Genomic DNA, 23552 nt, shown 5'->3' on the forward strand with positions numbered 1-23552 from the left:
TTAATCACTTGCCTACTGGACCAATGCTGATACTTATAGTATACATACAGTATAAAAATCTACATTTTTTTTCTAGAAAATTACTTAGAACCCCCAAACATAATATATAACTTCATTGGAGGCCCTATAGAATAAAATGATGGGTGCTGCAATTTTTTTTATGTCACACAGATTGTGTGCAGAGTTTTTTTTTGGCGGGGAAAAAAAAAACAAAAAAAAACGCACTTTAACCACTTGCCTACAGGGCACTTACACCCCCCTTCCTGGCCCAGGCCATTTTTCAGCTTTCAGCGCTGTCGCACTTTGAATGACAATTGCGCGGTCGTGCTACACTGTACATAAACACATTTTTTATCATTTTCTTCACACAAATAGAGCTTTCTTTTGGTGGTATTTAATCACTGCTGGGTATTTTTTTTTTGTGGGCGGCACTGGTGGGCACTGATGGGTGGCACTGGTGGGCATTGATCGACAGCAGTAATGGGCAGCATTGATAGGCGGCACTGACTGGCATCGCTAATGAGAACCGATTGGTGGCACTTGTGGGCAGTGGTGGGCACTGATTGCTGGCATTGGTTGGCAATGGTGGAAACTGATTGGTGAAACTATATTGTAATCAGGGCACTGATCATCAGTGCCCTGATTACATTCCTAGATCCCCCCCTGGGTGGAGATGCCGCTGATCGGCTCTCCTCGCCACACACTCTGTCAGTGTGAGGCAAGGAGAGCCAATTACTGGCATCTCCATGTTTACATGTGACCGGCTGTGATTGGACACAGCCAGTCATGCGCAGTAGGGAACCAGGAAGTGAAGGAAGGCTTCACTACCCGATTCCCTTACCGAAGATGGCGGCGGCAGCACCCGAGAGCTGAGGGACAGATCGGCTTCGGGTGCCGAGGTCGCGGGTGCCCTGGACAGGTAAGTGTCCATATTTTAAAAGTCAGCAGCTGCAGTATTTGTAGCTGCTGACTTAAAAAAAAAAAAAAAAAAAAAAAAAAATCGGCGGAACTCCGCTTTAAGGAGGCATCCGCTTGAATGAGGACCTCTTCCACAGTCTTGGGTACTGTGATTACTGGCTACCCCTAGGGGGAGTTCCATCTGGCGAGTGCTGCAAGGAAGGGGGGAGCACGAGTGAGACACAGACACACCGCTCGGCTGTGCGAACCTTGTCAGCATTTTTTTCACTTACACGATTTGTAGGGATTTTCATATGAACTCCAATTTAAGCAATTGTCACTTTTTTCAAATCACTTATGGACTTTATGTAACCTCACGAAATGGATTGATTTACCAATTCATTTTTTTATGTAGTGGTATGTCCTTTGCACATTTTATCACATACTTAGCACTTCGCTTCACTTACTGTTTATGGATTAACAATAATACATTAATATTTTAATATATTTTTCACATGAATTGCACACTTTGTAATGCACTTAGTACTTTGCATTCTTATTGAGTTTTATTAATTTTTGGTTTATTATATAGCTTGTGTGTTACGCATTAGCTAAAACTAAAGCACCTCTCTAACAAGCCGCGCCATACCTACTTACCCACCATTTTCCTTCAGAAATATAATATGGTTCTCACATATACACAATCATACCTCTGACAATCTTTTTAACTTCCTCATCTTCAATCTTCTCTGATGTAGCCTGTAAAGTCTTGGAAATTGCTGAAGTTACCCTCTAAAATGATTTTAAAAAAGAAAGAAAAAAAAAGACATAAAACAACATTCATATAAAAGTAGAATGGACAGTCACTATTACACAGTCATACCACTGCTTTTTTTCTCCAAAACAGTCTTAAAATGTTCTCTGCATTTAGGCAAGGCAGATTTGAGTGATTGGTGGCACCAAAATGTTTGGCTATATCCCCCAGACGGCTCTGTCTTCCAGTACTTCTCACAATCCAGAGTTGCCTATACCTGGTCTTAAGATATAGTGGTTGTCAAAACTAAGAAATACCTGTATCTCCTCTCCTCTCATCCCATCTAGAAGGTAGCGGAGAAGCTCCTGGCTGTCTTGCTGCTGGTACCCTTTGAATCGGATGGCTCTGGAAAGAAAAGCAATGCAGACACCACTCATACTTTGGCGAAGGAGAAATCACCTACTCACAAAAAAGACATTTATTTAAACTGAAGCCACAATAAATAATGTAAAGATTACATGAAAAACTTGCTAAGGGTTAATAGCATTTATTCTATTTACAGGTTTTAATTACATATGCACATAGGGGGCAGCCATGATGTGTTGATGAAAAGCCATGATGGCGATCACTGAAAGCGATTCTCAGCAGTGCAAGTGAGACCAATCAGTGAGCTGCTACTGCTATCCAGCAAATAAATAAAAATGTGCTTAAACTCCAGCCAAAAACAACAAGATAAAAACGAACAACCCATTTTCTATGTACATCATTAACCCCTTCCCACTGTCGCCTCCAGGCCCTTTAAGAGGGTCTAAATCCCGGGAGGCAGGCATTCACAAGTGTGCATTGGGAGCTTTCCAGTACCCGCCGGTTACCACGATGAAAGCATGCTCTCAGCGCGGTAATTTGTTTAAACAGGGCGGCATATATGCTTTCGGCCGGCGGGAAGTGGTTAACTGGCATACCAGCTGCCCATTTTTCCACTATTCCTCCTAGTGACACCAACAATGGAGCACTTCTCTCTCTGATACCAAGGATGAGGCTTGATTGTTCCCATTGACATTAACGATGGGGCACTATTACTCCCACTAACAACAACAATGGGGCACTGTACATCCCACTGACACCAACTGATGAGAGTCTATTCTTCCCATTGACACCAACTGATAGGGCCCTATTCATTCCATTCGCACCAACTGATGGGGTGCGATTCTTCACATTGGCACCAACTGATGGGGTGCTATTCTTCCAACTGACACCAAAGATGGGGCACTATTCCACCTATTGACACCAACAATGGAACACTATTCTTCCCTTTAACACCAACTGATGGGGTGCTATTCCTCCCACTGACATTAACAATAGGGTGCTATTCTTCTCAGACACCAACGATAGGGCATCATTCGTTCCCCACTAATCACAGGTGCCATGTGACTTTTTTCTCTCACTGACCACCAAGCCTGGGGCATTCTTTACTTCTACTGACAAAGAGGCATTATCTATTCCCACTAGACATAGTCAGGTCACCTTGAGTTCTGAACTTGCCGTGTAGAAACCTAGGGCCTAACCTGCAGCCCTTTGGTATATGATGTGTGGTCCCCAGACCTCAGCAGTCTGTAGAGGAAAATAGGATTTTTATTACAGCTTACCTGTAAAATCCTTTTCTTGGAGTACATCATGGGACACAGAGCCTTAAGTAATTACTTAATGGTTTATAGGCCACCTTCAGGTGTTGACACTGGTAAACCCAATCAAAGGAAGTTTACTCCCTATATAACCCCTCCTCCTTCCAGGAGCACGTCAGTTTTTGTAGCAAAGCAATATACTTGTATCCCAAAAGAGGGGAGGGACCTCTGTGTCCCATGATGTACTCCAAGAAAAGGATTTTACAGGTCAGCTGTAATAAAAATCCTATTTTCTTTATCGTACATCATGGGACACATCCTGGAGCTCCTCAGAGCACTTCTTCACTCGTGACCAACACCTTAGACCAGGGATCCTCAAACTACGGCCCTCTAGCTGTTGCGGAACTACACATCCCATGAGGCATTGTAAAACTCTGACATTCACACACATGACTAGGCATGATGGGAATTGTAGTTCCTGAACAACTGGAGGGCCATAGTTTGAAGACCCCTGCCTTGGACACTAGTGAAAAAACTGATGTGCTCCTGGAAGAAGGAGGAGTTATATAGGGAGTAAACTTCCTTTCAGGTGTCAACACCTGAAGGTGGCCTATAACCCATTAAGTAATTACTTAAGGCTCTGTGTCCCATGATGTACGTTAAAGAAACATTGATTGGGGTAATAGCATTGATCTCTAGCAGCCTCATGTAACATATTCCCAGTTTCATATTGTCTTCTGCAGCATATCTCCAGCCAAAAATGTAGCTTGTCCTCACTCTTCAACCATCATTTCCTCTATTAGGTCAGCATTTTCTGGCTGTCCTCTCAAGCATTACATACCGTAAGTTGAACATTATGAGGCCCCTCTTTAGCTCATAAGTTTACAACCACTGCTCTAGAAAGTTTGGAGACCTCTGATTTATACAAACTAGAGGGAAGGAAACACTTAGGTAGCTTGCTCTAAGTATATATTATGCATTAATACCATCATTAAGCTCTCTGATCATTTCTACTCTTCAATAGTAAGTGACACAGTCCTGGTACATACTCACTTTTTACAGACCTGAGAGAAAAGCTCTTTAGGGGTTACAACCCCTTTCTTAGTCTCCTGCATCTCAGTAAGGAATTGCCACATTGCCAAGGTAAGGGGTCCGGGTTGCTGCTCCAGGGTCACTTCTCGTGGTGTCTGAAATAAATGTATCATACAGAGGCTCAAAAGACATTTAAAATGTACTGTATTGTATTGCTAGAACTTTTTTCCTTTAGAATTGGATAGAGTGTGGGAGTGTAAAAACACCAGTCAGGTGTATCGCAATGTCCCTGCTGAGGAGATTTATTCTCTCCAATGGCCCCAGTGACCACTGTCACCAAGGCAGCAATTGATGGGAAATCTAAAATTTCTTGTGTTTTTCGGACAGGCAGGGAAGGAAAATCGCCACGAAAAAAAATCAGACAAAGACTGCCAAGTAATAACTGCTCTTTACACACGTTTCTTTTTAACCACTGTAATAAAAGATACATGACAAAAATGGCTGAAAATACCTGTTTTTTAAAGACTTATTAGCGGTCATGTGACCGCTATCTGTCTTTCTGAGTACAAAGGCAGGGGTCATAGCCTAGTATTGACAATCAGCTTTACAAGACTGTTGTGAGAACAAATGACAGCAAGAATCTGTGAAAAAACAAATGTCAATTCAGTGTTCTGAACTGCCCCAGGAGGTAGTGCTGCATGTGACAGCTGGGAAAATCCCAGGATACAATGGGTCTTAAACCTGCCATAGATGGTTCGAATCTCGGCCGGTTCAGCAGGGAGCGGCTGAGATTCGAACCATGTATGGGCAATCTAATTGTACCCAAGTCGATCGATCAATGTGGGTAAAACCAGCTTGTCGGATCTTACATGCAATTATCACCAGCGGCTATAGCAGCTAGCAATAATCACTGTGTATTCTCCCGGAACACAATAGCTCTGCGGGAGGGATTTCCCTATCAACACTGACAGCTGACCATGTTCATTTTCATTTCTGCAACTCGTGGCTGCAGGAAAAAAAAATTGCACTGCCTATGGCCAGCTTTAGACACAGCTTTCATCTGGAACATATGCAGTGAGGTGGGAATGCTGCAGAAGCTAGATGAGCATGCAGATTGCTGCCACCACAAAGCAGAAGGAGTGAGACAATGGCAAGGTCAATATATATTTATTAATAAAAAAAAAAATACATTATAAAAAATGTTAACAACCACTTTAACCATTGTCTACTATATTAAAAAAAAAGTTCTGGCTTTACTTATACTTTAACAGGCAGTAAATGGATGCGATGCGAACTAATGGATAGTATATAAAAGCGTCCTTTGGATTTCTTTAATTAAATATGCCTTTGAATCACCTTTATTTTTAATGATGATTCATTGCCTTCAATACTGACCCAGAACAAATGTAGCAAGTCCCAAAGTATGCAAGCCATTGGATCACAGTAAAAACCAGTCAAATAACGCTTTCAGGAGACGTCAACAAAAGGTTCTCACAGCTCCCCAAGCAGAGAGCCGGTGACTATCAGTCACTGGCTCTCTGCTCTGTCCCCTCCTCGCTCACCAGAATGCTGGGCTGTGGAGGGGGTGGGAGCGGCCGGCCCGCTGAGAGGCTGTGCCGGCTGCCGGTCCAGGCATGTGGGTGGATCCCGACCCCAGCAGACCGTGTCTGTTGAAAACGGGTCGCAGGAATGCAGGACGAACTGCACTCCTGTGATCCACAGGAGAAGTACAGCCAAACAAGCTTTATTATTATACAGGATTTATATAGTTCCAACAGTTCACTCAGCGCTTTACAACATGAGGGCAGACAGTACAGTTACAATACAATTCAATACAGGGGGGAATCAGAGGGACTTGCTCGTTAGAGCTTAATTACAATCAGGTTTGGTTTCAGCAGCCATATGTGCTTGTTCTTTGAAAAATTGCAAGAAGCCAGAAAATGCCGAAAAGCCAAGAATCACAGAAAGATAAATAATTAATGAAAACTGCACAGCAATTGTCACATTTAGAAAACAAGAAAATAGTGAACTCATGTTGAGCAGGTGACAGGTACTCTTCTTAGTACACTTACAGATTGGCACTCTTCGGGCACTTGGACGGTTACTGTTTTTCCTGGATGTTTGACTTCATTCAGAAGCTCCCGCAGAGTTGGTGTCTGAGACAAATTCTGTAAGCAAATAATGGAAGACAGTTTTTACTGATTATTGTTTTGCCCCTGTCTTGAGTCATATGACAGACACAACGCTAGCAATGCTGACCTGCATCACCGCATTGAAGAAGCACGTGTTCCCCAGGTTGCTGAGCCCTTTCACAGTCACCTCCTTGTTGTCATTCTGTGTATTGGCTGCATTGGTAGTCTTTGTACCCCTGTTGGGATCTTCTACCACCTGAGGTTCTTTATTCTCCTGCTGGTTTTCAGGCTGATGATCATCTTGGCCAGTCTGAACTATTTCACCAAAAAACAAACAATTTTAGACTAAACATCTACAGAGGGATTTGGTCCCAATAACAGACTGTGGTAACAATTATGTTCAGGCTCCTCTCCTGTACTGAAATTGATTACTCCGATTTCACTGTACATTGTAAGCTCGCCGTGTGCAATAAAAACTGCAGCAATCAGATAGAGCCATTCCCATTTACTGGCTAAAGGATGTCCAGCATCGTCTACCAGGGATCTCCAAACTACGGCCCTCCAGCTGTTGAGAAACTACGTGTCCCATGAGGCATTGTAAAACTCTGACATTCACAGACATGACTAGGCATGATGGGAATTGTAGTTCCTGAACAACTGGAGGGCTGTAGTTTGAAGACCCCTGGTAGCCCTTTGCTCCCCCGCCTTACTGTTCCTGGACCACCAGTTTATTTAATTGATTTTAGTTCTTCAAGTAATTTAGAGTCGGCATCACATCTAGGCATCACCTAGGGCAGTCTGCATGCAAATGCAACCTGACTATTAAGCTGTCTCCTGTAGGCTGACACCCACCCATGAAGGCATTTTGATACTTGCATCAGGACTAAGGGCTGTTGATAGGAGTACTTAGGCAGTACTGTGATGTTTTCAGAAAGCTATACACAGCATCCTGCTGGTCCCTCCTATGACCTGCCTGCATTGCATACAGAATCACAGCGACCCAGTGTAGATGTCTAAAAAAAAGGTGTGTAAGGAAAACAGAGTGTAAGCAGGCAATGCAAACACTGCAGAAAACATGTGTGTTTGATTAAAGCAGAACTGCGCTCCTGAAAGTACTCACCTTCAACTTCCTGGATGCGGTTGTACAGTGCCAGCATCTCCTGCCGGCTACAGTCACCCTCTCCCCAGGCTACTTCAGTGCGTTGGGTTTTCGGATACCTCTTGATTGGCGGGGAGGTTGTGGAGATGGTTTCAATCAGTCATTCGGGCACAGCTGAAGATTGCTGGGAAAGCAGGCTAAGATATGCATGCACAGCTCAGTGTACAGTCAACAGAAGACTGTGAGCAGGTAGGTGTGTATCATTGTAGAAGAGGCATTGAATGTCTCCTCCAGTGAGGAGCTGCCTGCTTCTAGTTTAGTTCTGATTTAAAGCAGAGTTCCACCCAACTTTACTACTTGGTCTTAAACTTAAGACCATCCCTCCACCCCTCGTTCTTGGATAATAGGATTTTTATAACAGCTTACCTGTAAAATCCTTTTCTTGGAGTACATCATGGGACACAGAGCCTTAAGTAATAACTTAATGGGTATATAGGCACCTTCAGGTGATGGACACTGGTATACCCAATCCAGGAAGTTCACTCTCTATATAACCCCTCCTCCTTCCAGGAGCACATCAGTTTTTGTAGTAAAGCAATATACTTAAACCCCAAAAAGAGGGGAGGGACCTCTGTGTCCCATGATGTACTCCAAGAAAAGGATTTTACAGGTAGGCTGTTATAAAAATCCTATTTTCTCTATCATACATCATGGGACACAGAGCCTTAAGTAATAACTTAATGGGACGTCCCATAGCAATGCTACTTGAGGGGAGGGAGACACAACCCGCAGGGTACCCCCAGACTTGAGGACCTATACTGCTGCCTGCAGCACACTGCGTCCAAAGGCGATATCCTCATACCTCCTTACATCCACTTGATAAAACTTGGTCAATGTATGTACTGAAGACCAAGTTGCGGCCTTACAGATCTGAGCCATGGAGGCCTGGTGACACACTGCCCAAGAAGCACTAACCGCCCTAGTAGAGTGCGCCTTAACGTGAAAAGGGGGAATCTTACCCCTTAAATTATAAGTTTGAATTATAACTTGCCGAATCCACTTAGCGACAGTGGATTTCGAGGCTGCCTGTCCTTTCTTAGAACCCTCTGGCAGAATAAACAGGACATCAGTCTTACGAATCTGAGCAGTTGTCTTTAAATAGATTTTCACTGCTCTCACCACATAAAGACAATGTAGTGACTGTTCTTCCCTGGAACATGGTTTTGAAAAAAATTATGGCAGGACAATATCTTGGTTCAGGTGAAAACCTGAAACCACTTTTGGCAAAAAGTCTGGACGAGGGCGTAACATCACTCTGTCCTCATGGATAATCAAATATGGATCTTTACAAGAAAGAGCAGCCAATTCCGAAACCCTCCTTGCTGAGGATATAGGAACCAAATATACCATCTTCCTTGTCAGAAGGACTAAGGGAATATGTTGTATCGGTTCAAATGGCTGTTTTTGTAACACAGACAAAACTAAGTTCATGTCCCAATGGTTCAACGGAGGTTTGACAGGCGGATCAAGCCGCGTTACCCCTTGTAACCCCAGACTAAGATGCCAGAAGTTCTCCTCCTAGAAGGATAGAAACTACTGACCTGATCGTCTCCATGCGAAAGGAGCGGCTCTTCAGGAACTGATTTAGATTTTTTAGATCTAGAATGGGTCTGACATCTCCATTTGGTTTTGGTACCATAACAAGATTTGAATAAAACCCCTCTTTTGTGGGGATCTGTATGATCACCCCCTGAGATAGTAAACGGTCTAGTGCCCGAAACAGAGATTGTCTTTTCTTTGGATCTTTGGGAATGCTTGACCTCAGGAAATGAGACGGTGGAAAGTCCAGAAATTCCAGCTTGTACCCCAGCGTTACTGTGGAGATGACCCATCTGTCCTGAATTTCCACTTGCCAGAATTCTGAAAACTGCAGAAGTCTTCCCCCCCACCTTGGTGTGGGCGGTTGCCTCTTCATGATGAGGCTTCAGGATTCTGGTTTCCGGCCCCAGGACTTCTTTTGAGCCTGGGCCTGACCCTGAAGTTTTCCTTTAGAGTCTGACGGCGGAGGCCGTCGCCACTGCCTAGAGGCGGAAGCCCCTGGCGCAGGAGAAAGAGCCTGTTTAAATGAAGGGCATGTATACTTTCTTTTGACTGGCAAAAAGAGTACTTTTTCCACTAGAAATTGTTTGGATATATTTGTCCAAATCTTCCCCAAATAGCTGCTCCCCATGAAAAGGGAACCCAGTAAGGAGGTTTTTACATGGTGCTTTGGCTGACCAATTTTTTAACCACAGGATTCTATGCATATGTACTAGCATAAGCGTAAGGCGGGACACGCCTGGTGAATAGAATCTTTAATGGCATCTATGGCAAAGCATAATGCTTTTGGTAGTTCAGTCAATTCCCGGGCTTGTTGTGCAGGAACCTGCACAAGGGCCTGTCTAAATTGGTCCTTTAGGGATTGACAGACGCCTTTTTCAGCGACTGCAGGCTGAGTAATGGCACCTGCCAAGGAAAAAGCATATTTTAACAGGAATTCCAACCTTTTAGCTGTTGGATCCTTAAGCATTTATGGACTGTATACTGGACAAGTTAGGCTTTTATTCACACTGGAAATCGCAGCATCAACTGCTGGTACTTTCCATTTTTTGATTAATTTCTCCTCCATGGGATAGAGAACTGAAAATCTCTTTGGGGGAAGAAAATGCTTATCCGGGTGATCCCATTCAGCAAAAATAAGCTGTTCTAGTAATGCATGGACAGGAAATGCATGCAAAGGCTGTGAAGGTTTTAAGGAACCCAAGGAAGAAACCGAGCTTTCAGGAGACTGCGTTAGGGGTAGCATGAAAGTAGAACGAACCATCTCCGTAAGAGATTGTATCAGCAATTTCTCAGATTGTGAGGCTGAAAAAGGTTTATCTACCGTTGTTTCCTCCGCAGAGGAATCATCGGTTTGTTTTTCCTCCTGATCGCCTGAGGGTAACACCTCATCCTGTGCCCACTGTTCCCCTTTGCAAAGGGTCTAAAGTGGGGGAGGGTGATCTAGCACGCTTCCTATCCATTTGAATGGAGGATGCGATTAAAACCGCTAATCTTCCTTCCAGAACCTGCAGGGTGGAGGAAAAGACATCTTCAGTCACGTATACAGGGGCTGAGATGTGAGATGCAGTTGCACCATCAATTTGTTCCAATGCCTCACCCTGGCTTGCCATAATTGGTCATTCAGGCGAGGATGACAGTGTGGAGATGCGACTGGAGATCCTAGCGCCTGGGGGTGAAACCTTTGATACCTTTTTGGTCTTTGTGGGGTCTTTTGTGGTACGCAAAGTCCTAAGCACAAAAACAGAGGTACTATTCAATTGCACTTAATCGCTGAACATAGTCATGACAGTAAAGCCGCTATTAAGTTCAGCCTAGTGCTGGGAAAAAAGTCCTTCCTGTGTCAGGAATGCCACTTGCCACCCTTCCATGCCCCACTGCTCCTGTGTCCCAGTGTATGCTGCTTGCTTCCTCCTCGCTGCCGAGGAGAGACTGCTCCAGCTGATCCTTTAAGCCTCCATGCGTCCTCGTGGACATTGCACGGCGCTGCGCCTAGGCCCCCCTCCTTTTCATTTGAAGAAACATTCCCGCGCTAAAGCGTGGGTGGCTTTCGGGTCCACAGACCCAGCACAAGGGGGGGGGGGGTGAGGGGCAGAGCCCATTATACAGCATGGTAGAGGACAAACAACTTTGCAGAAAGAAACGGGACCTCCGCACCCCCCCCGCTGGGGGGGGGGGGGAGGGGTACAACCACAGCTTTCTCCCTAACCCTTCTGGTCCCTTCAGGGGGGAGAAAAGCATTTGCAGATCTCTTACCTTGAGAGGAATCCCCCCTGCACAAGCTGCTGCGGCCACACACAGACTGACACTGAGCTGAAGTGAAGACAACAGACACTGCCTCTAGTGGAGATTTAAGGCATAACAAAATTTTTTCCCTTAAAGAAGAAAGCATAGGTGGACTTTTTAGTTCCTAAGTTTCTTCCCTTACCTCATCCCCGCCGCAGGATTTGCTGAATTAACAGACAGACAATCCAACCTTCACCCATCACGGCGAGCTGCGTTTAGCAAACCTTCAAGGACCAGGTCCCTTTTTATCGGGCTTCCACTCCCGTGGACCTGTAAAAAGCACCCCACCAGGAAAAGCTTTAAGGTAATGTAGCATAACCAAAGCCCTGGGTCCTGGGGTCCAGCCCTGCAAAGAGAGGCGTTACAGGTAAAACCTTGTGCTTCGCATACGAGGCCCAGGTACCATCCACTTTGGCCTCAGTGGAACTTTGGAGGCTATTTAAATCCAGCATGGATACCTCCTGGAGCTCCTCAGAGCACATCTTTACTCGTGACCAACACCTCAGACACTGGTGAAAAAACTGATGTGCTCCTGGAAGGAGGAGGGGTTATATAGGGAGTGAACTTCCTGGATTGGGTAAACCAGTGTCCATCACCTGAAGGTGCCTATATACCCATTAAGTTATTACTTAAGACTCTGTGTCCCATGATGTATGGTAAAACACTTTTTTCTTTTTATTTCTTACCTTTCATGAAGTACCATGGTGTACTTCCAGCCCAGCCTCTCCGCGGCGAGGTACATCATTTCCTCTTCTGCCTCGGCCCCTCCTCGTTTCCCCTGCTGCCTTCTGGGACCTATGTGTGTCCCAGAAGATGAGGGAACCATTCAGAAAGCGCCGTGTGACTCGTGCAGTAGGGAAAGCGGCTGTGAAGCCTGAAGGCTCCACTGCCAGTTTCCTTTAGTTGCAATGGCGGCGCCTGCACCCGAGACGATCAGCCTAAAAAAAGACATTGCGGGCTCCCCGGACAGGTAACTAAAAAGTCAGCAGCTACAGGATTTGTGGCTGCTGACTTTTGAAAAAAACTTTTTTGAGGGTGGAACTCCGCTTTAAGGATGTAATAACATTTATTGTGCATTTCTATTCTGCTACTGGCCACCTCTATGACAAAATATCTCTCCTGTCCTGCCCCAACCAAGCCACGTCCATCTACAATAAATCCCTGTCCTCCACCCTGGACAAGCTCGCTCCCCTCACTACACGCAGAATCGACCCCTACAACCGTGGCGAACAGATGACACTAAAATTCTTGAAAAACGTAGTCGCGCTATTCTTTCCTCCACACTGCCAAGCAAACCTATTTTACAGCTCTTATTAACACCTTCTCATCCAGTCCCCGTAAACTCTTCTCTACCTTCAACTCTCTACTTTGTCCTCCAACGCCTCCACCCACTGACTCACTCACTGCCCAGGAGATCGCTAATCACTTCAAAAACAAGATTGATACAATCCGTTATGAAATCTCCACTCTACAGGTATCTCCCCCAGCTAAGATCCCATGTCAACAAGTACAACTGACACTCCCCCATTCAAATCTGCTACTACAGACGAAGTTGCTAAACTCCTTTCTATTGCCCACCTAACCACCTGTCCCCTGGACCCTATTCCATCTCATATGCTACAGTCGCCCTCTGACTCCATCCTACACTCCCTAATCCACATCTTCAATCTCTCCCTCACCTCTGGCATCTTCCCCAATGCTCCAAAACATGCACTTGTCACCCCCATACTTAAAAAGTTGTCCTTGGACCCTACCAATCTTAACAACCTACGCCCTATCTCCTTGCTCCCCTTTTCCTCTAAACTCCTTGAACGCCTGGTTTACAACCAACTGAGTGACCACCTCAGTTCTTGGACCTCTTTTATTTTCAATCTACACCTCTTCCCTGGGTCAGCTGATAGCCTCTCACAGCTTTCAATATCATTTCTACGCTGACGACAAATCTATCTCTCAACTCACTCCATCAGTCTCCTCACGCATCACTAACTTACTAACTGACATATCTGTATGGATGTCACACCACTTCCTCAAACTCAACTTGTCCAAAACCGAGCTTATAATATTTCCTCCCGCACGTGCCTCTTCCCCTGGCCTATCTGTCAAGAGCAATGGCACAACCATCCACCCATCCCAACATGTCAGCGTGCTAGTTGCTTTCCTGGACTCTGAACTCTCCTTTCAGCCCCACATCCAATCACTCTCCAAAGCTTGCCGCCTCAACCTCCGCAACATCTCTAAACTACGTCCCTTTCTAACCAATGAAACCACAAAGCTCATAATTCACTCCCTGGTTATCTCTCACCTCGACTACTGCAACTCCCTCCTCATTGGCTTACCTTTAAATAGACTATCCCCCCTTCAGTCCATCATGAATGCTGCTGCCAGACTCATCCACCTTACAAACCGCTCAGTGTCTGCTACTCCTCTCTGCCAATCCCTCCATTGGCTGCCACTTGCCCAACGAATTAAATTCAAAACACTAACAATAAGTTACAAAGCCATCCACAACTCTGCCCCCAGCTACATTACTAACCTAGTCTCAAAATACCAACCTAATCGCCATCTCCGTTCCTCCCAGGACCTCCTGCTCTCTAGCTCCCTCATCACCTCCTCCCGAGCCTCGACCATCCTCTGGAATTCCCTACCCCAATCTGTCGGACTGTCTCCAAATGTATCCACTTTTAGGCGATCCCTGAAAACTTTCCTCTTCAGAGAAGCCTATCCTGCCTCCATCTAACAACTGCACTATTTTCTCCATTAGCTCATCCCCCACAGCTATTACCCTTTTGTATAACTTGACCCTCCCTCCTAGATTGTAAGCTCTAATGAGCAGGGCTCTCTGATTCCTCCTGTATTGAATTGTATTGTACTTGTACTGTCCTCCCTAATGTTGTAAAGCGCTGCGTAAACTGTTAGCGCTATATAAATCCTGTATTATAATAATAATAAATATTCTTTTGAAAGACAGTTACATCTGTGGGTTTAGTTCCACATTAAGTTTTAATTTATTCATGATCAATTCGGCCGGCTTGGGCCTGCGCAGTAGGGTGGGGTCCTTATTTGCCGAGGGGAACTTTCTCGGCAGAACACCGGCTTCTATTGTGTATTCTGTAAGAGCTGGTAAACAACACTAAACACAAACAACACTAGTCATCTAATAGTCTTCCTTCCTAATTCCTATACTCTACTGTATATACAGTGGGGGGAGATGTGGATATTACAGTGGGGGAGATGTGGATATTACAGTGGGGGAGATGTGGATATTGTTACAGTGGGGGAGATGTGGATATTGTTACAGTGGGGGAGATGTGGATATTATTACAGTGGGGGAGATGTGGATATTATTACAGTGGGGGAGATGTGAATATTATTACAGTGGGGGAGATGTGGATATTATTACAGTGGGGGAGATGTGGATATTGTTACAGTGGGGGAGATGTGGATATCATTACAGTGGGGGGAGATGTGGATATCGTTACAGTGGGGGAGATGTGGATATCGTTACAGTGGGGGAGATGTGGATATTATTACAGTGGGGAGATGTGGATATTATTACAGTGGGGGAGATGTGGATATTATTACAGTGGGGGAGATGTGGATATTATTACAGTGGGGGAGATTGTGGATATTATTACAGTGGGGGAAAGATTATGGCTATGACAGTGGGGGAGATGACGATATTATGACAGTGGGGAGATGTGGATATTATTACAGTGGGGGAAAGATTATGGCTATGACAGTGGGGGAGATGACGTGGATATGACAGTGGGGGAGATGACATGGATATTACAGTGGGGGAGATGTGGATATTATGACAGTGGGGGAGATGTGGATATTATGACAGTGGGGAGATGTGGATATTATTACAGTGGGGAGATGTGGATGTTATTACAGTGGAGGGGAGATGTGGATATTACATTGGGGGAGATGACGTGGATATTACAGTGGGGGAGATTTTTTTTTGTTGATCCGAAAATGATCCGAACCGTGACTCCTGATCCAAGGTACGATACGAACCGTGAGTTTTTGATCCGTTGCACCCCTAGAGAATAACGTGATTTCCATTCTCGTGCATGGCATTGTGACAGCAGACACACTGGATATCAAACAAAATTCAAATGGGATTGCAAAGGCTTGAAAATGTTCTCCTTACACAATGATATAATTACAAACCTGTGTTTGAAATCTTCACATTTGTCTTTGACTTTTTTTGAATAAAGTCCACCAATTGCCGCAACCGCCCGGAGCAGCTGTACTGAACCTCGTCATCACAAAGGTAGCACCTGTCATCATAATCACAAGGAAATCCACATTCATAACCAAACATTTCATTGTAATGATTATTTCAGATTTCTTTATACATGCTGCCATCAATATTAACCACTTGCCGACCGCATAACATAGTTATACAGCGGCAGAGTGGCTCTCCTGCGCCGGATCACTTATCTAGTATGTGATCCAGCACTTCCGGGTAGGCAGTGCACCACTTCTGCTGTGATTAGTCACAGCACAAGCCAATCAGCGGGTGCCAACCAATGGATGTCCGCCGGCACCCGTTGATTGGCGAGGAGAATGACAGAACGGGGCTGTGCCTATGTAAACAATACGGAGCTCTGTGCCATCAGTGGGGATGTGCTGGATTTCATTTCTCTACAAAGCAAGGAATAAAATCCAGCACATCCCTTAGTAAAAGCACCACATGGTAAACACAAAAACACTTGCTAGGCACACAGTTAATCCTTTGATCGCCCTAGATGTTTAACCCCTTCCCAGCCAGTGCCATTAGTACAGTGACAGTGCAGATTTTTAGCACTGATCACTAGTGTCACTGGTTCCCATTAAGTGTCAAAAGTGTCAGATTGTCCGCTGCAATATCGAATTCCCACTATAAGTCGCTGACTGCTGATTTACTAATATTGAAAAAATAAATAAATAAAAAATTCCAGTATATATTCCATAGTTTATAGACTATATAAAACTTTTGCACAAACCAATCAAAATTTCCTTTTCTGGATTTTTTTTTTTTTTTACCAAAAATATGTAGCAGAATACATATTGGCCCAAATTTAATTAGATTTTTTAAATTATTTTTTATTGGATGTTTTATAGCAGAATGTAAAAAAAGTTGGGTTTTTTTTCAGAATGGTTTGTCTTTTTTTTTGTTAATAGCGCAAAAAATATAAAACCCATAGGTGATCAAATACCACCAAAAAAAAAAAAACTCTATTTGTGGGGAAAAAAAGGATGTAAATTTGATGTACAGCGTTGCATGACCGCGCAACTGTCTGTTAAAGTAACGCAAAAAATGGCCTGGTCATGAAGGGGGGGTAAATCTTCAGGAGGTCAAGTGGTTAACGCAGCTCTATCATTAGGAGTTTACTTCCCACAGATCAAAAAGACACAGACTGCATTGCCAGGAATACAAAACCTTGTATAGTAACAGAGGGGCTTAGTGTCTAGGAAAGAAGTTAAAGATAGGATTCAACGTGTCCCTACCTTTTTAAAGCTGAACTCCAGGCACAAAAACATTTATTGAAATATGTAATTCAATAGCCACATAAAAAGCCACATTGTGTGCACCAAATTCCTTTCCAAACCCAGATATTTCCTTGTAGTGGTGACATCATCACTGTGCTGTACATATCCTGTGCCGAGAGCAGAGCTGAAGGGCCCAACAGGATCCACCCACTACAGACTGCCTGCAAAAAACTACAGGAGGGGGTGGAGACAAGACCAGGCACTCTGCACAAGGAAAGAAAGCAGCAGTGAGTGGTCTTTATTACAGGAAGATCTGCACAGAGGAAAAGTGTCACGATGGATTACTGCACAGATATGGAAGAAATACACCAAGCACACAAGATTCAAGAATAAACATGCATCTATTATTTGGACAATATTTGCTTATCCCAGGGTTCAGCTTAAATTAATAATCAGTATTAATCCTCATAACATGTATAAAATAGTGGTATAAAATACAGAGCAGTAACACACAAATGTGCACCTACACCTATGTGCATGTGTCATAGTACACAAGTATTGCTTACCACGCATTCCAGTCGCCCATGCTGAGCACTAGGCAGTGCGGCTCTGATCTTGGTGTGTTGTAGTGGTTTAGCGCATGCTGATGTTCTGAATATCTACCACATCCCTAAAATTAAAAAAATAAATAAAAAAGATGAAAGTCTAGTTAATGGTCACTGGAGATCACAAAGTCATAAAAGCAGGCATCCCCTGCATCAGTCCCATCTACAACTACAAGTCCCATCATGCCTCTGGGAGTAATTGTAACTGCCAGCCTTGCAATGCCTCATTGGAAATGTAGTTCCACAACAGCTGGAGGGCCCCAGGTTGCCTACCCCTGCTCTAGACTACACTCTCCACAATCACTGTGGAATTATATGCAATAGGGGGATGGGCAAGGCTTGGCTAAAGTTTTTAGCATGATTTTAGCAATTTGCATTACAAGACAAAAATAATTATCTGTGGAGATTTTCTAATCAAACAGGTATGTGAAGCAGACACCCATCCTCATTGTCAGTCCTTGTCTGCAGGTCACAGTGTGGGTTGCTGACAACCTGAATGTAAATAACGCTGCCCTTGGTCTGTAATGACATCTCCCAAAAAACAAAGAAGGAAAAAAGTAAGTGGATATTTACAACGGGGAAAATAAGTATTGAACGCGTCACCATTTTTCTAGGTAAATATTATTGTGATTGTGATATAACTGGTGATTTTTAATTTTTGTAACACATTTTTATTGTTATACATAATTTATATAGTGCCAACAGTTTGTGCAGCACTTAGTGCCTTTATTACACAGCAGGTAAAATAAGTATTGAACACATCACCATTTTCTAGGTAAATATATTTTTAAAGGTGCTATTTACATGAAATTCTCACCACATGTCAATAACAACCCATGTAATCCATACATACAAAGAAACCAAAACAAATAAGTTCAGAAATTAAGATATGTGCAATAAAATGGAATGACACAGGAAAAAAATATTGAACACACTAACTGAAATGTAATTAATTCTTTGTACAAAATACTTTGTTGGTAATGACAGCTTCAAGACGCCTCCTGTATGCATTTCTCAGGTGTGATTTTGGCCCATTCTTCTACAGTCTTCAAATCTTGAAGGTTCTGTGGGCCTCTTCTATGAATGATCTTTAGTTCTTTCCATAGATTGGCTGGGCCTTTCTAGTAGCTTTATTTTCTTTTTTTTTAAACCAATTGGGAGATTCCTTGGCTTTGTGTTTGGGATTATTGTTTTGCTGGAATGTCCACCCTCCTTTCATCTTCATCATTCTGGTAGATGGCAGCAGATTTTTATCAAGAATGTCTTTGTACATTTTTCCATCCTTCCTTTCTTCAATGATATGAAGTTTGCCAGTGCCGTATGCTGAAAAACAGCCCCGTACCATGATGTTCCCACCTCCAAACTTCACTGTTGGTATGGGGGTGTTGATGGGGTGATGTGCAGTGCCATTTGACTTCCAAACATGGTGTGTATTATGGCATCTAAAGAGTTCAACTTTGGTCTCATCTGACCAGACTATTTTTTCTCCAGTATTTCACAGGCTTGTCTAAATGTTGTGCAGCAAACTTTAAATGAGCTTCAACATGCTTTTTCTTCAGCATTGAAGTCTTGTGTGGTGAGCGTGCATACAAGCCATGGCGGTTGAATGCATTACTTATTGTTTTCTTTGAAACAATTGCACCTGCTAATTCCAGGTCTTTCCGAAGCTCTCCACAAGTGGTCCTTGGCTCTTGGACAACTCTTGTCGTGGCTGGTTTATGGTGAAATGATGTTCAGTTTCCACTTCCGGATTATGGCCCCAACAGCGCTCACTGGAAAATTCAGAAGTTTAGAAATTCTTCTGCAACAATAAGGTTGCAAAGGTCTTGAGAGAGCTCTTTGCTTTTACCCTTCATGAGATGTTTCTTGTGTGACACCTTGGTAATGAGACACCTTTTTATAGGCCATCAGGTGAGACTGAACCAGCTGATATTAATTTGCACTGACAAGGGGCAGGATTGCTTTCAAATTATTGATAGATTTCAGCTGATGTCTTGGCTTTCCATGCCTTTTTGCACCTCACTTTCTTCATGTGTTCTAGGGCTGGGAGATTTTCCACAAAAAAAAAAAAAAAAAAAAAAAAAAAAAAACTCGATTCACTATTTGAATCGAGGTTTTTTTTTTTTTGGACACCGCGCCGGTCCTGAAGAGTTGCAGGCAGAAGTTTTCAGGCGAGGCCGCAGCTTCTGCCTAGTCCGCGGCGTCCGGCCTCGCAGACTAGGCCGAAGCCGCGGCTTCACCTAAAAACTCCTGCCTGCAGCTCCTCAGGACCGGCGCAGTGTCAGCGCCGGTCCTGGGGAGCTGCAGGCAGGAGTTTCTAGGCGAGGCCGCGGGTTCGGCCTAGTCCGCGGCCGAAACCACGGACTAGGCCGAAGCCGCAGCCTTGCCCAAAAACTCCTGCCCGCAGCTCTTCAGGACTGGCGCGGTGAAAAAAAAAAAAAAAAAAATCTAAAAAAATCGATTTGCTTCAATTTTGAATCGATTTGACCTTTCAACTTGATTCAAGATTTAAATCGATTTTTTCCCCAGCCCTAATGTGTTCAATACTTTTGTCCCTGTGTCGTTTCATTTTATTACACATAACTTCCTTTATGAACTTATTTGTTTTGGTTTCTTTGTATGTATGGATTACGTGGGTTGTTACCGACATGTGGTGGAAATTTCATGCCAATAATGACCTTTAGAAATATATTTACCTAGAAAAATGGTGACATGTTCAATGCTTATTTTGCCCGCTGTATATGAAAAGTTGATGGGTATTCCCAGATATAATAAAGGAGCTAAGTGCTGCACAAACTGTTAGCGCTATAAAAAATCCTGTATAACAATAATAATTTGTTCGAAAAATAAAATCACTAGTTAAGTGGAACTAAGGACAAAAAGTAAAAAATTGCAATGTCTCTTCTGCAAAAAAAAAAAAAAAAAAAACTCTTAAAGTGGATGTAAACCCTCATATATACCCAGTGAAGTGAACAGCCCCAGAAGATAAACAGGGATGAAACAAATCTCCCTACATAAGTTTTACTTCTATATTTGCTGTCTTCAGCTTGTTATATTCTTTAGAAAGTGCACATCATGTTAGACATTTTTTCTTCCTGTTCAGCACTGGGAATGAAGTCTGGGCATACACTGTGTGACAGCTGATTGGAGGAAAGGCACCCCCCACCACTCCACATAGGCAGAGGAAGGAAGGAGCTGTGCTGTAAATAGACCAGCTCTCTGCTAATCTATTTATAGCACCCACCTGACACAAATTTCAGGCTGGTTTTATCTTGGTTGTCAGAAGTTTTCATGCTGATAACAGAAGAACAGAGCAGCAGAAAGACACAAGATAGGGCTTTGAAGAGAGATAAGTAAACACTACAGATATATGTGCCCAGGTCAAATTTCATGAATCAGGTTTTCATCCACTTTAATAGCCTGTTCGAAATCCCCTCTAGAATGTACAATGAGCTGCACATGCGCATGAAGTGTGCAAGGATGACTGATACATTGCAGGGCATTGACGTCGTACTGCATCGGACAATCAAGATGGCCAGCAACAGGGAGAAGATTCCGGTGCAGGACCTCGTGAGTGTCAGACCATTGGAGCATAGGTAAATGTTTGGTGGAAAAAAATCCTTTAAAAGTCCCAATGACATAACTGTGGGGATAAGTGTACATATGTCTTTTGGCTCCTTTGATGGCTCACTTAGGCTCCTTTCACACTGGGGCGGCGTTGACGGTAAAACGGTGCTATTTTTAGCACCACTTTACCATCGTTTTAGCGACGGTATTCAGCCGATAGCGGGGCGGTTTTACCCCCCCTGCTAGCAGCCGAGAAAGGGTTAAAACCGCCGCAAAGCGCGATAGAGCAGCGCTATGCCCCATTGATTTCAATGGGCAGGAGCGGTGTATACACCGCTCCAAAGATGCTGCTAGCAGGACTTTTTTTACTGTCCTGCCAGCGCACCACTCCAGTGTGAAAGTCCTCAGGTCTTTCACACTGGAGTGTGAGGAGCGGCTCTTTCAGGGCGCTTTGCAGGAGCTATTTTTAGGGGCAAAGCGCCCCAATGTGAAAGGGGTCTTACAGATGAGCCAGGTTATGTACTTATACCATTTAACAAACAAGCAGAGCAGGAAGTCAAAGAAAATCTGTCTGTCCCTCACATATATTAGTAACCCTCCTGTCCTTTTCCTGCTGCCCCAGCAAAGTCCCTGTGCAAAAAATCATCTTTTTCAGAAAGTCAATTCCTGCACACTGCCAGGCACCCTCTCTGCCTCGTGTGACAGTAATCAGACCCAGTGATTGGTCACTACGGCAATGAACACTTCATTCTGGAAGAGTCTAAATACCCAGAAGAACCAGACCTATTCTGTAGCGGGTTAAAGGTGGTTCCACTATTAAAAAGTAAGAGGCGTTCCTAGAATACAGTGGGTTGTCTTTTAAAGGATAAAAGTCTTACCCTATGTCCACATTTCAGACACAGCCAGATCACTTGTGCTTGTGTTTGCTCCTCTTCTTCTATATTGGTCTTCTCCTTGGTCTCGGCTTGGCAGTCCTGACATAGCGTCCAGTCCACATTCACCAGAGCCTTCTTCACTGCTCCTTCCTCTAAGCCCTTCCGGATGTGCTTACATGTGGGTTCTGATAAAGGAAAAGCAAGCATTATACTCATAATAGAGGAAAACATAACACAGGCTCAGCCCAATACACTGCTTCATGAATGGAGGCAGTCATCCGAGATAATGAATTCAAGCAACAAACCAAAAATGACACCATGCCACTGATCATTACTGAAGATGTCTCAGCTTGTCTGCCACTTGCTTTTTTGTTTTTTTCAGGCTTTTTCCCCCTATAATTTTCATCTGGTGATCCTGCAAATCACATCCCCCTGTGTATACACCCATTTCTCCACTGAGTCTTCAAACACGTCTGCCTTTATTCATCTTTATTACATTTTGGACTGATAGGACTGGTAGGCTCCACAATAAAGAGAAGTTTATTTGTGCTTTAAGTTCAGATTACAGGAAGCAACAAGGATGCAGAATTTCTGGCAAGATCAAAGCGTACTTTCTGAAAAAGTTAACAGCCTGAAAAAAGAAAACGAATGCAGCCACATCACCAAAGGACTGGTAAGCTGCAATATATTACATGTTTTTCTAGGTTTAGACACATCTGCAATCTCACCAGTAAACACAAAAACCCATTCCAGCCCACCCCGGCATTAATTTAAGGCCGGCTTCACAAATATGCGAATTGTGAATGTGACCAGCTCTCAATGGAGCCAGTTCACACATGTCCGGGGGGGGGGGGCATGGTGTGGTTTCATAAAGGGTCCTGTGCATTTTTGAGTCCAACTCAGGTGCGAATTCAGGCAAAAATTTGGACCTGATTCGCACCTGAACCGGTGAACAGAAACGCACCGGACCCCAGACTGCAAACCGCAGCTGGACATAGGTGAACTCAGCCTAAAAGGTCATGAATGCCCATAGGGCAGGAAAGATCAGCAATCATGTGACCACTGTAATTGGCTGTCACAGTGACCACATGATTGGGAGCCTGTCTCACCGAATACCGATTGTTTTTGGGAACCAAAAGCAGTCTTTGACAGCCCGGTCAGTGAGCTGGGAGCATGCAGCAAGCGTGTTTTCAGCATAAAAACCATTGGCCGCCCAATGACGCATATGTGCGGCAGCAAAAGGGTGGGCTTTAATGCCCACATGCCACACAAAAACTCCAACTACAGAATGTCATCATTTAGGAAAACTTATCATTTCTTTTTCTGCAATTCCCCCTTTCCTGAGGCACTGGTGATGTATCCAGTGCCTCCCAGCTGCCTCCAGGAAAGGCTACATCTTCCAGAGAGCTCTTGTAGATCTATATGAGATCTAAGAAAATAAATCAATGCATTATTTTCTGAAATCTCATTAGGAACCTGAGAAATAGTACATTCAATTTTTTCCTTCACATTTAGACATCATCGGTGGGTTAGCCCAGAGAACTAGGAAGAAGTAGCCGGCCACCGATGACTACGATTTTTGAAATGGTGGTGCAGGCTTTCCAGC

The 23552-nt window shown here is 43.9% G+C and overlaps 1 protein-coding gene across 1 annotated transcript in view; it reads right to left on the reverse strand.

The window, feature by feature from the left end:
* USP16 (ubiquitin specific peptidase 16) overlaps positions 1-23552 on the reverse strand; it is a 53208-nt gene that overhangs the window by 17225 nt on the left and 12431 nt on the right. The window contains exons 3-10 of the mRNA XM_073617091.1: positions 21950-22131; positions 17466-17569; positions 15595-15704; positions 6565-6752; positions 6378-6473; positions 4327-4460; positions 1969-2056; positions 1608-1689 (exon numbers count right to left, since the gene is read on the reverse strand). Of these exons, the coding sequence (XP_073473192.1) occupies positions 1608-1689; positions 1969-2056; positions 4327-4460; positions 6378-6473; positions 6565-6752; positions 15595-15704; positions 17466-17569; positions 21950-22131 (984 nt within the window). The remainder of the gene's footprint in view (positions 1-1607; positions 1690-1968; positions 2057-4326; positions 4461-6377; positions 6474-6564; positions 6753-15594; positions 15705-17465; positions 17570-21949; positions 22132-23552) is intronic.

This window comes from Aquarana catesbeiana, linkage group LG02, assembly GCF_042186555.1.
Source record: "Aquarana catesbeiana isolate 2022-GZ linkage group LG02, ASM4218655v1, whole genome shotgun sequence".
Lineage (NCBI taxonomy): Eukaryota > Metazoa > Chordata > Amphibia > Anura > Ranidae > Aquarana > Aquarana catesbeiana.